The sequence below is a fragment of the Bubalus bubalis genome, chromosome 11, assembly GCF_019923935.1.
Source record: "Bubalus bubalis isolate 160015118507 breed Murrah chromosome 11, NDDB_SH_1, whole genome shotgun sequence".
Taxonomy (NCBI): Eukaryota; Metazoa; Chordata; class Mammalia; order Artiodactyla; family Bovidae; genus Bubalus; species Bubalus bubalis.
This window is the reverse complement of record NC_059167.1, coordinates 41,970,250-41,986,433: the sequence shown is the minus strand read 5'-3', so window position 1 is coordinate 41,986,433 and position 16,184 is coordinate 41,970,250. Positions and strand designations below refer to the sequence as shown.

At 40.7% G+C, this 16,184-nt stretch overlaps 1 protein-coding gene across 2 annotated transcripts in view; it reads left to right on the top strand.

Annotated features, from left to right (window-relative positions):
• The window catches only part of SHC4 (SHC adaptor protein 4), a 134,337-nt gene that overhangs the window by 90,664 nt on the left and 27,489 nt on the right, over nt 1–16,184 (top strand). For both annotated transcript variants that reach the window (XM_006077814.4, XM_006077813.4), the window contains exons 5-7: nt 1,998–2,051; nt 5,769–5,820; nt 15,256–15,379. In XM_006077814.4, coding sequence (XP_006077876.1) covers nt 1,998–2,051; nt 5,769–5,820; nt 15,256–15,379 — 230 coding nt within the window. The remainder of the gene's footprint in view (nt 1–1,997; nt 2,052–5,768; nt 5,821–15,255; nt 15,380–16,184) is intronic.

Here is a 16,184-nt window from a genome sequence, read left to right as displayed (position 1 = left end):
AATATACCAGCAAATTTGGAAAACTCAGCAGTGGCCATAGGACTGGAAAAGGTCAGTTTTCATTCCAATCCTAAAGAAAGGCAATGCCAAAGAATGCTCAAACTACTGCACAATTGCACTCATCTCACACGCTAGTAAAGTAATGCTCAAAATTCTCCAAGCCAGATTTCAGCAATATGTGAACCGTGAACTTCCTGATGTTCAAGCTGGTTTTAGAAAAGGCAGAGGAGCCAGAGATCAAATTGCCAACATCCACTGGATCGTGGAAAAAGCAAGAGAGTTCCAGAAAAACATCTATTTCTGCTTTATTGACTATGCCAAAGCCTTTGACTGTGTGGATCACAATAAACTGTGGAAAATTCTGAAAGAGATGGGAATACCAGACCACCTGATCTGCCTCTTGAGAAACCTGTATGCAGGTCAGGAAGCAACAGTTAGAACTGGACATGGAACAACAGACTGGTTCCAAATAGGAAAAGGAGTTCGTCAAGGCTGTATATTGTCACCCTGTTTATTTAACTTATATGCAGAGTACATCTTGAGAAACGCTGGACTGGAAGAAACACAAACTGGAATCAAGATTGCCGGGAGAATTATCAATAACCTCAGATATGCAGATGACACCACCCTTATGGCAGAAAGTGAAGAGGAACTAAAAAGCCTTGTGATGAAAGTGAAAGTGGAGAGTGAAAAAGTTGCCTTAAAGCTCAACATTCAGAAAACGAAGATCATGGCATCCGGTCCCACCACTTCATGGGAAATAGATGGGGAAACAGTGGAAACAGTGTCAGACTTTATTTTTCTGGGCTCCAAAATCACTGCAGATGGTGACTGCAGCCATGAAATTAAAAGACGCTTACTCCTTGGAAGGAAAGTTATGACCAACCTAGATAGCATATTCAAAAGCAGAGACATTACTTTTCCAACAAAGGTTCGTCTAGTCAAGACTATGGTTTTTCCTGTGGTCATGTATGGATGTGAGAGTTGGACTGTGAAGGAGGCTGAGCGCCAAAGAATTGATGCTTTTGAAGTGTGGTGTTGGAGAAGACTCTTGAGAGTCCCTTGGACTGCAAGGAGATCCAACCAGTCCATTCTAAAGGAGATCAGCCCTCGGATTTCTTTGGAAGGAATGATACTAAAGCTGAAACTCCAGTACTTTGGCCACCTCATGCGAAGAGTTGACTCATTGGAAAAGATTCTGATGCTGGGAGGGATTGGGGGCAGGAGGAGAAGGGGACAACAGAGGATGAGATGGCTGGATGGCATCACTAACTCGATGGACGTGAGTTTCAGTGAACTCTGGGAGTTGGTGATGGACAGGGAGGCCTGGCGTGCTGTGATTCCTGGGGTCGCAAAGAGTCAGACATGACTGAGCGGGTGATCTGATCTGAAGAATGGTGGCAAATGACTGAAACTCAAGTCAAAGTAACTTATATAAAAATAAATAAATAAACTAGAAAAAATACATAAAAAAATAAAGGGAGGGGGGAATGTATTGGTTGAAGTGATGAAACAATTGTTACCTCCTGCCTTTTTACTGTTTATGACTCTCAGCTTTGATTTTTCTCCAGAGAAAAATAATTTTCTAGCAGACTTTTCCCTCATGACAGCAAAAGATGACTCCTAGAAGCTTTGGGCTTGTACTAAGATATTAAATGACAGGGAGAGATGCATTTTCTCCTACTGTTCTCCTTATTTCTTCCTCAGAGATGTTGATTGTCTTTGCTGTATCTAGATGGATGGTGTTTTCTGATTGGCTAGGCCTGGATCATTTGTCCAGCTTCAATGGGAGGGGGCAGTAGGATGCAGTAAGATCAAACCCACATGAACCTCCTGATCTAAATAAGATTTTTATAGAACTTGGATGGAGTGGTTTCCAAAGGGATGTTAAGCAGGCAAAATCAAAACAAACAAATGTATGTACTTTACTGTTAGATGGTATATAACTAGGAATAATTAGTTTATAGCATCATATGTGTTTAATTTGTGTTTTCCAGATTATTGCAAATCATCATATGCAGTCTATTTCTTTTGCTTCTGGAGGGGATCCGGTAAGTATGAATTCATTAAAGTTCTTTTTTTTAAAAGAGTTAAAATAAATTTCTGTGTAAAGCATGTTAGCCACTACCTGTCTTTTCCAAATATCTTATTACGGTTCGTGAATAGCTATATGTAGCAGGCAGTGAAAAATTTGGTTCTGACAAAATATTTCCTGTCACTGATTTTGTAAATACTTGGATTAGTGGATAAACTAATAATACTCCATTGTGTTACTAGCCCAGTTATCATCTGAGAAGCTTCTTGTAGATAACATCAAATTCATAAAAAACAAGTATGTTATATGTCTGTCTATGGTCCTCCCTCAGAATTTTTCAACATAGAGTTCCTGGCAGATCCTCCCAATCAGTTGGGTTTGGCACATGAGGGGAAGCCTATTTGCCATTCTGGCCAGCAGCCAAGGCAACTAAGTCTAATCCAAAATGAGCAACTAAGTTTTCAGAAACTCATACAGGGAATGTTAAGCTGGGAGAGAAACCTATTGTTTCAACCAAGAGGCCAGGTGATGCTCAATTGTCATGAATTGTGCAGGTCTGAGTCGGTGCTTTCCCTCCAAGCGTTCTCTGCAGAGTAGAGGGTCATTCCCGGACCTCCAACTACATCATTTCTAGATCAGAGCAAAAGGAGATGGGCACTGAAGGGAGGAAGCCTGTGACTGACCAAGAAACACATCTGTTTAAACCGAGGGAGCAAGAGAAGGATTTGCTTCTCTGTGACATTATGACATTTTTCTTGTACCTACAAATGTGCAGGGATTTTACCTGATCTTGCTGCTGCTGCTAAGTCGCTTCAGTCGTACCTGACTCTGTGCGACCCCATAGACGGCAGCCCACCAGGCTCCCCCATCCCTGGGATTCTCCAGGCAAGAACACTGGAGTGGGTTGCCATGTCCTTCTCCAATGCATGAAAGTGAAAAGTGAAAGTGAAGTCTCTTAGTTGTGTCCGACTCTTAGCGACCCCATGGACTGCAGCCCACCAGGCTCCTCCATCCATGGGATTTTCCAGGCAAGGGTACTGGAGTGGGGTGCCACTGCCTTCTCCTGATCTTACACCCAGTCAAAAATCTGCTTATAGCTATCCCCAGCTCCTCTCTATCCACCCTCCATCCAACCTTGTAATCTGACCTCAACAGCGACACCAAGGGATATGTTTGGTAGCAGAGAGCGTCAACTTCCAGCACTGTCACTTCTCTTCCTAACCCTCTATAACTCGACCATCCACGAAGGAACTTGAACACTTTTGTAAAGCAGTGTAAAGTAATGAGTTCTGTAAGAGCAGTGGGAAAAATAATTATTGCCGTTTGCCTTAAATTTCCCTTTTCAAGTTTTAAATGTCGCTATCATTTAAAAATTGGTATGAAAATCCTCATTTACCCTAGACATGCCCTGCACGGTGTCTATCATAGTTCTCCAGAATCCTGATTCTTTTTAGACTGTCTTTATGTGCCTTTAGTTCTTTAAACCAGCCAAAGCATTGCCGCCACCAAAGATAGTAAAGAATTTGTAGCTGCTGTGGGAAAGTTTGTACCTACTGAATTGAGTGGCACCTCTGTGTTTTCTACAGGTGGAGAGAAAATCTGCTGATTTTACATAGAAAACGGGTGACCAGAGCCTTGGCATTAGAGGTTCCCCCAAGTGAAGCTTTACCCTCAGGTCAGGAAGGCAATATGCCAGGCTCTGGAGTCAAGTAGACTTGAGTTACTTACACCCTCTTAAGTTTCAGGGTCCTCTTCTGTAAAATGGGAAACGATCCCCCTTGCCTCAAAGTGTTGTGAGCATTAAGTGAAATGGTGCATGTAAACTGCTAGCATAGTGCCTGGCACAGAGTGATAAGAGATAACTGTCACCAATATTGCTAATACATGTCTGTACTTTCTTAGGACACTGTCTGAGATAATTTACAGCTTCACAGCTAATTGAGTCCAAGGGTTTGGAAGCTAAAAGTCTCCATGACCTAATGTGGTACCTTCTTCCTAGCAGATTCCCTCCAAAGTTTCAAAAATACTGGGTGTTCCTTCTCACCTCTTGACCTTGCTCACCCTCACTTTTACTCCCTTCTCAAAAACAATTTACTTGTCTCCCTTCAGTCAGCCCTGAAGACAGTTCTGGGTAATGCTTTTGTATCTGTATATACTTTCTCCATCTCAAGAATGCATTATGAGTATGAGAAAATTAAATATACTTCTTATATTTCCTCCCATTGTTTGTGCTTTTAACATTCTTTAAATTCTCCCAAATATTTACAGTTATGGAATTTTAAGAGATTCTTTTCAACATGAGGAAACTGAGGCCTGGAAATATAAGAAGTGTATTTAATTTTCTCATGTTCACAATACATTCTTGAGACCTCTTTCCCATCAACTAAGACAGCAGACAACATTGCAAGCATCATACCACCCCTTCAACTTTAAAATGAGCAGCCAAGCCCCCACAATTGTGTCTTTGCTTTTAAATTTATATAATATAAAGCTCATTGGCACAACCTTATTTATATATAAGATATTTCAAATCTTTTGTCTTTTTGTATAAGAGAGATTTACTTAGGTATGTGTTATTTTTTAAAATAACTGAAGGCAAGTTATACTGACCCTGAGATCCGTTTCCTGTATGATTCATTGTGGGTTATTAAGTGATTGTCCTTGAGGGTATTACAAACATGGACTTTTATTTCCTGCTGGTTGATTTCATCTTCCCTCTAGAGAGTCATACTTCTAATCTGCAAATGGCATTGTGTGTATTTTTTTCTGAGAACTGAGATAACAAAAAGCATCTTTAATTATTAAAATCTTATCATTCATCAGCATACTGTTTTCAATAAAAGTCAAAATTACCAAGTAGCTTTTTGTTTGTTTTTACAAAGCCAGCAACACATCTCTCTTTTTTAAACATAAGTTGAAATGGTGCAGTTATATCTTCTTTTTGTGTCTTTATTTTTATACAAGCATTAAAGGTAAATTTCATTTACAGTTATTATAAAATATTGGCTGTATTCCCTATGTTATACAATACATCCTTAAGCCTATTTAAACCCTAGAATTTGTACCTCCTCCCCCCCTCCCCTACGTTGTCTCCTGCTCTGGTTACCACTAGTTTGAAGTGCATCTTTTGGAATTCCTTAGGATTTTTGTGGGTTCTCTATTTCAAAAATGATCTCTTCTTTCTATATATTGATCAAATAAATGCCTTTTATTTTTACTATATTATTCCTTAAGTTGTGCTGCATAAAAGCAAGCTAACCACCACAAAACCATGTCTCTTTAATCAGCTTATTCTCTGATCTACATGGTATCTGTTTGAACAACTGGGAAATCATGCTGTAACATCCTAGTTTATGACATAAACTTTGTGATTACATAACCCCTGGTATTTCAACTTTCAACACAGGAGAGCAATAGTCCCTAACCATTTTAAAAGAATATTTGTCCTTACACAGTCCCTGCCTACATTCTCTTTTATTCTTAGTGATATTGTCTGCCTCTACATTTTTAATCTTCAGATTCTCTCCCCAAGGGGCAGAGAAAGTAGACTCTACAATTGCTAAGTATATATTATGTATTTGGTTATGTTTCCTCCTTGGATGCTGTCCTTTGTTCTTTAAACAGAAACCTTAGTATCAGTCTTTGCCTGAATATCATACCCTAAATGTACTCTTTTATTTTTCACTAGTACAATCCGTTCATTTTAAATGCAATCATTTTCCCTTTTTTATAGGATACTACAGACTATGTTGCCTACGTAGCTAAAGATCCAGTTAATCAACGAGGTATGGAAAGCAACTTCTAGATTTTCCTAAGGGTTGGTATATACCAACTTTTGAAAGTAACAAGCAATTATTTTCAATATGTAAAGTGATGAGTATCGCTAGAGTGTATTGGGAGTCTAGAAATATTATGTAAATATGTGTTTGAAATAAATAGCCCTGCCAGCAGAGCAAAGGAGAAAAAATTATAGGTGGGATTTAAATCCCTTCAACCAAAAGTCTTATCATCTATTTGTATAAACAAAAGGGAAGCTGTTTCAGTAAGGATAGATGGGCTGGCTGCCACATCCCCAGTGGACAAATGTATTGCACACAAGACCCAAATCAGTGAGGTCATGGGCCTGTAGTTGCCTTGGCAGGTGTGTGCACGTGTGTGTTTATAGGTGTTAAGCCTGTGCCTTGCTGTTCAAGAGCCTGGCATGCCACTCTGAGTGTCTGGCTTTTTCTCATCTTTTAGATCTCAGTTTTAATGTCTCTTCTTTAAAAAGACCTCCTTTGACTGATAGCATCTACCATCTCCAGTAGTTTATGCCACTCTGCTGGGTTATAATACTTTGTTTCTCTTTCTACTGACACTTACCCTACATTTTTATTATTTTAGTTACTCACTTGTTTGTGTGTTTAGTGTATGTCCTTTCTACTAAAAGCTACTGGAGGGCAGGAACTTGTTTCTCTTACTGTTTCCCAAGCACTCATCACAATGCCTTGCAGGTGGTGATGATCAGTAACTATTTTTGTTGAATGACAGAGTGAATGGAAGAGTGAGTTGATGAGTTGTCTCATCCCAGAATTTAGTAAGATTGCCTAAGAAACTCACCTGCCAGCCACATTTTGTGTCCAGGGCCTGAAGTTAGGCCATTGGGCCTCTGTAGACAGACATGCTAAGTGTTGCTTCTTATCCCTGACTCTGGGATATTCAGACTCATTTTAGGGACGAGTGTTAGGTTGCCTCCCCTCCTAGAGCCTATTAGTTGAGCAGTACCCTTTATCACCTCAGGGTGGAGTTTGCCCCCAAACATTCATTAAGTATGTATGGAGTGGAATTTGGAAATTCAAAGAGCTATAAAAACATGAGGCAAAAATGCACGTGCTGTACTGGGGAGCAAGCTGGTGGCTCAGTGGTAAAGAATCTGCCTGCCAAAGCAAGAAATGCAGGTTCAATCCCTGGGAAGATGGCTTGGAGAAGGAAATGGCAATCTACTCCCAATACTTCAGTATTCTTGCCTGGGAAATCCCATGGACAGAGGTTGGCAGGCTACAGTCCATGGAGTCACAAAAGAGTTGGACACGACTTAGCAACTAAACAACAACAACAAATACTGGGGAGCAGATGAATAAACACACTTAATAGGGTACAGATTGTGTATGAAGGGGGAAAAAGTCAAAAAAGGACATCTGGATGGCAGATAGGAGAGAGCTAATAAGTAGAGACAATCTTATAAGCAGATGGGTGGAGAAAGCAGTTTACAAAGCAGAGATTTAGGAAGGTTCATTTGGCAGCAGGGTGCAGTGGATGGATTTAGGGAGGTGGCAGGTCCATTTGGAAACTATCATGATTGTCAAAAATGAAATTGTGAGGACCACCTGCTGGCACAGTACCCAGCACAGTGTAGATGCTCAGTAAATGTGGCCCAAGAGAGCATGGCTCGATGAAATCGGAACGGGTTATAAATACTGTGCAATACTCCTTTAAAATAGACTCTAAACTACATAGTAAAGAATGGATATTGCTCAAAGAGTAGATGGGAGAGACAGGAACTAGTGAAGGAAGGAGAGTAGGAATGGAACATAACAAAGGATACCAGAAGAGCAACCTCTTTTAATCAAGCCTGAGCTTCCCTGAAGTTGTTGTTGTTTAGTCACTAAGTTGTGTCCAGTTCTTTGTGACCCCATGGATTTAGCTCACTAGGCTCCTGTGTCCATGGGATTTCCCAGGCAAGACTACTGGAGTGGACTGTCATTCCTTTCCCCAGGGGATCTTCCCAACCCAGGGATTGAACCTGTGTCTCCTGCATTGGCAGGCAGATTCTTTACCACTGAACCACCACTGAAGTCCTCTCTAAAGAATGGAAGTAGGCTATTTTGGGGAAGGTCTCTGAACAACAAATCCCTTTCTTTCAACCTGAAAAGGACAGGGTGAAAGGAAGAACAAATAGATCAGGAACTCTAGATATTTAGTAACTTTGCCACCAGTCACTGAATCTCAGGCATGTCCTTGCTCTTCAGCAGAAGGGGTTCAAAGATTATACTTGTTCCTGAGGGTAATGGCCTATCAGGATCCACATGCTTGCTGATCTCCTCGCTTGCTTAAGTGAAATAAAGCAGAATACGATGCAACTCATTCACTTTGAAATCTGGTGCCTGAGTAGTTCATCGGAGCCGAGCTGCTAGAAGGAATTCAGGGGGATCCTGGCTCGAGGATTCTGCAAAGGCTTTTATGAGAACTGTTGACTGAGCTCATGGATGGATTTCAGAGTATGAAGAGAATGGACTCAGAAACTCTTCATATAGAGGTTTCAGTGTTTTCTTTCTTTAGTCCCAGCCCAGGTATAAGAAATAAGAAAAATGATGGAGTCAGACAGGCTGGACAGGAATCATAATTCTTCCCCCATCACACTGTAGTCCTCAGCCAAGTTGTTTCACACCCTAAACTTCAGTTTCTTTCTTTATTTTTTACGTAAAAAAATTATTTTTAATTGGGGGAAAATAGCTTTACAATGTTGTGTTGGTTTGTGCTGTGCAACAGCCCATCAGCCATAATTATACATACATTACCTCCCTCTTGAACCTTCCTCCCCTCCCCTCAGCCTACCCCCCTAGGTAGTAATAACATCTACTTGCTAATGTTGTTGAGAGGAGTAACAGATAATACTGAGAAAGCACCATTTCCTTTCCTGTCTTCTCATCTTTCTGTCTTCTTCAGCAAACAGGTCTGTCTGATAGCTAGATGACTTAGAAACATAATGTGATTTTCTTGGGCAAAACAGCATCTCCTCATCACGTTCTGCTCCTTTTCTTGTCCCCGGCCCCTTCTCTTGTGTACCTTCTCTGCGAGAAGCCATTCTGTTTTCAGCATCCCCACTGTTTGCACACCCCTCAAGTGTTAAATCCTTTCCCCTCACCTGTGCCTCTGGACTTTAATTTCTGCACAGAGGTACTGACACAGCTCTTGAGTCCACAAATAATTATTAATCACATACTAATACACCAGAGGCTGAGGTAATCATTGTAGAAGACAAATAATGACTGCCCACCATGGGCTCATCATCATGGGGGAGAGAAACAGAGCCTGTTCAATTGCAGAAGAGGGGAGCATGGGAACAGTGCCTGGAGCCTGCCAGGTGCTCAGGTAGGCTTTGTGCAGTAAGTGTATAAAGACACAAGTGGAATGAGAGCTTAGGGCTGTGGGTTTGGGTGGTGGGTAAAGGTGGGTTGCAAGAAAGCTAAGAGTAGAAGTAGAGGAGCCATGGCTGAAAGGGAAGAAACAGACTGTCAAGGCTTAGAATGCCAACCAAAAGGTTACTAGGGGCTGTTGAAGATTTTGAGCTTTATAAAGAATTATTCTGGTTTCTGCCATTCTACTAAAATTATAAAATGCTAACTTTTCTGGCCTTTGCCTCTGTAGAGGTGATATTGAGGGCAGGAAAGTGGTCTGGAATTGTGGAGTTCAGTTTGGAGGACATCTTACTGGTCCTGGGCAGGGCTGATGATGCTCTAAACTACATGGGCAGGAGAAGGGACAGTCTGGAAAAAATTGTGAAGTAATAGTTCTTGGGAGCTATTTAGATAAGAGCATTGATAAAGAATTAGAAATCAGGTGATCTTGAGGACTTAATGAGATATTGTATTCAATGCATGTATCTCAATGCCTGGCTCATTATAAGTATGCAATAAATGATCGCCATTATTATTATTGTTGTTCTGAGTGATTTGAAGTGGCTTGCCAGTAAAAAAACAGGCATTTTTACAAATAGGAAAAACAATCCAATGGAGAAAGAAGAACAAAAACAAAGTTATTGTTTATTTTGTGCTCACCACATGCTAGGCATTGTCAGGAATACTTTCTGCATGGTCTCCTTTCATCCTCACAACAGTCCTAAGAAGTAGATATTAATGTTACTGCTTTTTTAAAGAAGCAAGCTCTGGGATTGAAAAGGTAGTTTTACTAAACTCACCCAGCCAGTAAGCACCTGGACCAACTTCAGGTCTGGAGCACACACAAAGAAGATTACCAGGCACCAAGAAACATAAAAGAAAAACAAAAAACTTACTAGCAAGCAAAGAAATACAAATTATAAATAGATATCATATTTGTCTTTTATAAAAAGGTAAAATGTGATTTGGAGTTGTAGTGTCTCCTGAACATGTCTGGTAGGAGGGTAGATCCACGTGTTTCAGAAAGCATACTGAAAACTTAAATCAAAACTTTAAAAAATGTAAACACTTTTTAAAAACTCTATTTCTGGCTGTGCTAGGTCTTTGTTGCTGCATGCAGGCTCTTCTCTAGTTGCCTCGAGCTGGGGCTGCTGTTCGTTGGGGTGTGCAGGCTGCTTCTTGTGGAGGCATCTCGTTGCAGAGCACGGGCTCCAGCGTGCTCGGACTTCAGCATTTGCAGCATGTCCCCTCAGTAGTCGTGGCTCCCTGGCTCTAGAGTACAGGCTCAGTGGTTGTGGTGTACAGGCTTAGTTGCTCCGCAGCTTGTGGGATCTTTCCCGATCAGGGATCGAACCGGTGTCTCCTGCATTGGAAGGCAGATTCTTTACTACTGAGCCATCAGTGAAGCCTGTGTAAACAGTTTTGAATCAGCAATTTCACTTCTAAGGAAATGAGACATGCACAAAGATTAAGTGATAAAGATCACTGGTGGCTCAGCACTAAAGAATCCGCCTGCAGTGCAGGAGATGCAGGAGATGTGAGTTCAATCTCTGTGTTCAGAAGATCCCCTGGAAGAAGGCATAGTAACCCTCCAGTATTCTTGCCTGTGGAATCTCATGGACAGAGGAGTCTGGGGGGCTGCAGTCCATGGGGGCGCAAAGAGTCTGATAGCAAATTATTTAAATGAATCCATAGGCTGTTCTACCATGCAGCAATTAATGTTATTAGGTAAGAGTGTTTTGAGTTTACCTAGTGACCAATACAGGTTACCCCTGCAATTGCTGTAAATGAAGAATCGCTTCACTTCTTACTTTAAATATGTGCAGTGCGGGACAGGTTGAATATTTTCTCTGAATCTAGTCTGTGAAGAGGTCCCGGTTTACCTGGACTACCTGGATATAGGCATGTCGTGGTCCTGACTCTATATAAAGAAAGCAAAAAACAAAACAAAAATACAAAAAGAACCCTGTAAAACCAATTTAAATGAACCCCAATTATGTATATTTATGTTTATGGCTCTAAAATATATGTGCTACTGTCCTGGTGACATTGATAAACTGTGGTCTGACAGCTGGCTAGTTGCTTCAGACTGTTTTCTTCCTAAGGGCTGGTAGACTCTATGCTTCAGTCCCATAGCACCATCTGGTGGGTGATCTGAGAAGCTGCACTTTTGAATTTCTGCTGCTGCTGCTGCTAAGTCGCTTCCGTCGTGTCCGACTCTGCGCGACCCCATAGATGGCAGCCAACCAGGCTCCCCCGTCCCTGGGGTTCTCCAGGCAAGAACAGTGGAGTGGGTTGCCATTTCCTTCTCCAATACATGAAAGTGAAAAGTGAAAGTGAAGTCGCCCAGTCGTGTCCGACTCTTCGCGATCCCATGCAGCCCACCAGCCTCCTCTGCCCATGGGATTTTCCAGGCAAGAGTACTGGAGTGGGATGCCATTGCCTTATGAACAACAAAAGCAAAACTGGTCTATTTAAGCATAAAGCATTAAAGAAGGGTCTGTTATTCTCTAAGAATTGTTCTAGCCTCTTGTCCATGACTATCCAGTTAGGAAACCAAATGAAAAAGAAGACTATGAATCCAAGATTCTTTTACATCCTACTTAATAGAGTACCTGATACTCAAGAATAGAATTGTAGGTCTGTTCACAGACAGATTATTCTTTTCACTTCACAATGAAAAAAACCCAAGTCTGTGTTTAATTCAGACATGGAGGTCAAAGCTCAGGCCCCTTGAATCACTGGAAAGTCAAATTGTTTTGGGGAGAATTGGGATTTTCTATATGCTTGTTTTTCTTCCTTCTCATTAGCTAAAGATTGAGAAATTCTTGACCAAGCTGGTGCTTATCTGAGTTTTTGGAGATGGGTCCAGCAATGTGAATTGGGCATATCTGTATGTGATTCAAAACCCATTCCTGTCTAGGTCATGACCAACCTAAAAAAGAACAAAGAGCATTTTCACAGAGCAGCATATAAGTGGCAACAAAAGCACCATCAAAATGTGTGTGCTCCCGAAAGTGGTGAGGCTGCACCGAGAACTTGCACAGGGTCAGGCATCGTGTCCAGCTGTTCCTTGCCTGGAGATAGGCACCACTGTTTTTTCTTCTCTTTCTGTTTAATCTTTAAAAAGTAATAGGACAGTAACACTGTTATCCAAAGGAGAGTAAAAATTCGTGTTGGTAAGCATCAGCCCAGGAAAAGGACCAAAGCCTCAAGTATCAGAATCAGAAAAGTTGAGAGAAATAAAACATTTTGGTAGTACATGAGAAGCGGTAGAGGACGGTTGGTGGGTTTGGGTCATTCATTCATTCCTGTATGCCCACATGCCTTGCCATGTTCCTCGGAGAGTTTAAAGTACTATAATCGAGGGAGGACAGGATTTCTGTAAAGCAGGAAGGGACTTCAGAGATCATGCAATGCCCTGTCTTGGCAGGTGAGGACCTGGGTGTAGCATACCTTATTCACATAGACCGTGGTATAATTAGCCTGCATCTTATCACAGAGTTCTTTCAGCCACTGTCATTTTCTCATCCCTCTCATGGGAGATAAACTTTGGTTTTTCTTATTTATCTATTTATTGACGGTTGAATTTCACACCTCTCCCACTATCTTTTTCCATCTTTATCTCAAGACATCTTGTTTATCCTAAGAGAAAGTAAAATTACATAAATTTTTTCCATTTTGATTTTTTTAAATATTTGTTTTTAATTGTTGATGATTGCTTTACAATATTGGTTTTATTTCTGGCCTGGACTTCATTTTTAATTGGACCAGGAATTTATGAGATGAAAAAAATAATTCAAGTGAGTTACCTTTTTTTTACCACAGTGCAACACAGCTATTTTTGGGCTCAACCAAAGGACCCATGTCCAAGGGCACTTTATAGGTTTAAGGGTGTGAAACCTAACCAGGAAGGAGGAGACCATTTCCACAAATGAGCCAAGCGGTCATTTGTACCACTCAGTGGTCATGACACCTTCCCCATGATAGGGGTTCACTGCCAGTCTCACTTCATAGAACTGAAGATGGTTTCTCACAGCAGTTATGGGTGTGATTCGGAGAAATCAATATTAATTCACTCAATACATACTTTTAAAACAGCTGCAGTGCATTAGTCACTTGTGTGACGCTAGTGTAGAGAAAAAAAGGGGGCAATATACAATGGCAGTCTGAAAACAGACCAAACATTTTCCTTTGGTAAGAAGGCTATTAATTTATAGACATTGTTAATCGGGTTTTCAAAGCTGTAATTAGCTCCTAAGTCTATTTCAAGATCCAGGTTGCTTCTTGAAAGGGGCAACCTTACAAGAAGTGATCAATAACCCTTTTGGAGATTTGCGATCTTAGCATTGTTTGATTTAGTAATACCATCCCTTGCCTACACACACATAAACGTCCCTTCCAGAAGTTCAGAGACATAAATTCCTTAAGTAAATGTCCAGCTAATTCTGAAATGAGAATTGTCTGATATTCCTTGAGATGATTATCAACATAAAGCTAGGAAACCATTGTAGGTTCTACCATAACCTACTGATATAGGCTCTGCAAATCCAGTTAGGCGTGAATGAATTTTGTGAAAGTGTTAGTTGCTCAGTTGTGTCTGACTCTTTGTGACCCCATGGACTGTAGCCTGCTAGGCTTCTCTGTCCATGGGATTCTCCAGGCAAGAATACTGGAGTGGGTTGCCATTTCCTTCTCCAGGGGATCTTCCTGACCCAGGGATTGAACCTGGGTCTCCTGCATTACAGGCTGATTCTTTACCATCTGAGGCACCAGGGCTTGTATTTTACTTTAAATAAATATAAAATCCTTCTCAGGACTACTCAGAGCCTAAAAACATGCTTTCATCACAATAGGTATCCTCCTTTCCTCAGGTATGTATCCCTTTTAGTAAAATGTTCCAGTATTGTTCCCACAGTCCTGTTTCACAACTTTCTTTTTATTTAATCTAATTCCCTAGGTACCTACTTAAGCCATTTCTGTTCTCAGAAAATAGCTGACAGTTTTTACAACATTCTTGTATACATTGAACAATTATCAAGCTTTCCCCTCATTCCTCAATTCTTCAGGCTATACAGACCAATGTATTTTTGAAAATCTTCTCATGAAACTTATTACCGTATCTTGTCATCTTTATGGTTTTAAGCCATCCTTAAAACTGAACTGAAAACTGAAAACTGAACTGAAATTCAGTTCAGTTGTATATTAAGGCCCTGAGCACAATACTATACTCTCATCAAGGCAACCGACATTCCATGTTATGGGGAGATTAATTTATGGTCCCCTGAACACAAGCTTTGGTTTTTACTTAGCAGTAGCAGATTTGCTAATTCGCCTGTGATGTTCTGTCAGCTGCCCCCTCCACAATTTAATTCTTTAATTTGCTGGTGATAGCTAGCCCGTTCTAGTAACAGCTTTTTAGAGAAAGTATCTATAAAAATTTTAATATCCTTTGATAATATCAGTCTTCATGAAATCTTGATTTGCTGCTTATTGGAGATAGTTCTTTAGTAGGATTTCAAAGACAGGGATTACCACACCATCACTGATTTCGAGTAGCAATGACAGGGCAAAGGGATGGCTAGAGGAAAGGGTAGTCTAAAGCCCCTGTCTTCACCAGCCGCTCACCCCCCATTTGTGAGGGGTGCATTTAGAAAGCTATTTTGTTTCCAGTCATCCATAGAGTACCACGCAAAGACAAGGCAGCAGACCTCGTCTTGTCAGGTTGTTGCCCTAAAATCATCTTTTGTATTGAATTCTAGAGCTAACACAGAACATGAATCACATTATTAGTCAAGATCAGTCTGCTTTTATTAAAGTGTGAGCCCCAAATACCTGCCTTAAGACTGGAATTTATAAGTGTTTTGAAGTATTTCATTGTAAAATGCAAGTGTTTCTTCTCTTTGGTGCATATAAAATATGAGGTATGTGATTTCAGAGCTGCAGAAAACTTGGAAACCTACTTCCTTTTATTTACCAGTTCATGTTCTGGAAGTATCTCAACTTTATAAAATCTTCTCTCACTGAAAATTTATTGTAATTTTTTGGTATGTCCTCTTGCAGCCTGCCACATACTGGAATGCCGCAACGGAATGGCCCAGGACGTCATAAGTACCATAGGACAGGCTTTCGAACTCCGCTTTAAACAGTATTTGAAAAATCCTTCTTTGAATACCTCTTGTGAAAGGTCAGCCAGGAATTCTATGATTATTTGACTTAACCATACTTTGTTTTGTTTTAAAATTAATATGGCATTTAAAATGGACTAGTGAAATTAGTAATTTCTTATTTACCAATAGATACAGTTTCCTTACAAACTAATAGTGACATTTTTACTCTTCTTCCTTTCTTATTTGTCTAGGTATTTCCTCTTGCTTTGTAATAGAATTAGAGGAAACACTAAAAGTGAGAAGGGGTTGACCCTGTTTCTCTGATGTTATACAGAGCTCTGAATTAATTAGGTAGTGTCATAAAATGAGCAAGAAGAAATTTCTCAGGTTTGTTTCAACCCCAGATCCCTTGCATATCAGTTAAACGAATTAAGAAAGAACAAAATCCTAAGAATCAAATGTGTGTAGCAGGAACTCCTGTTTGCTGGTGTGTAGTGCAGATAGCTCAGCTCCAGCCAGACCAAGGGGTAGAGCATGACGTGACCCAGGGCTCAGGTTGCCCTTTCTGCAGCACAGAAAGTCCGCAGTGAAAGCTGAACCCTTTCAGGCCTGTCAGACTCCACCACGTGTGGAATGCATTGAGGTCCCTGGCTTGCAGAATTCATTCCCAAGAAATAAAATTCTTGGACACTTGTAAATGCATTTCTGGAACCCCCACCCCCCAATTTATCATTTTGTGTATCAACAAACACCAGACTTGGAGATCTCCTCTCAGAGGTGGTTTAGCACGGCAAAGAAGAGGGGCTACCAGCAGGCTTGATGTTGACTTTTTTTCTAGGGTGGCTCTTGCATTTTAGTGCTGTCTTTTCATTGACATGTAAT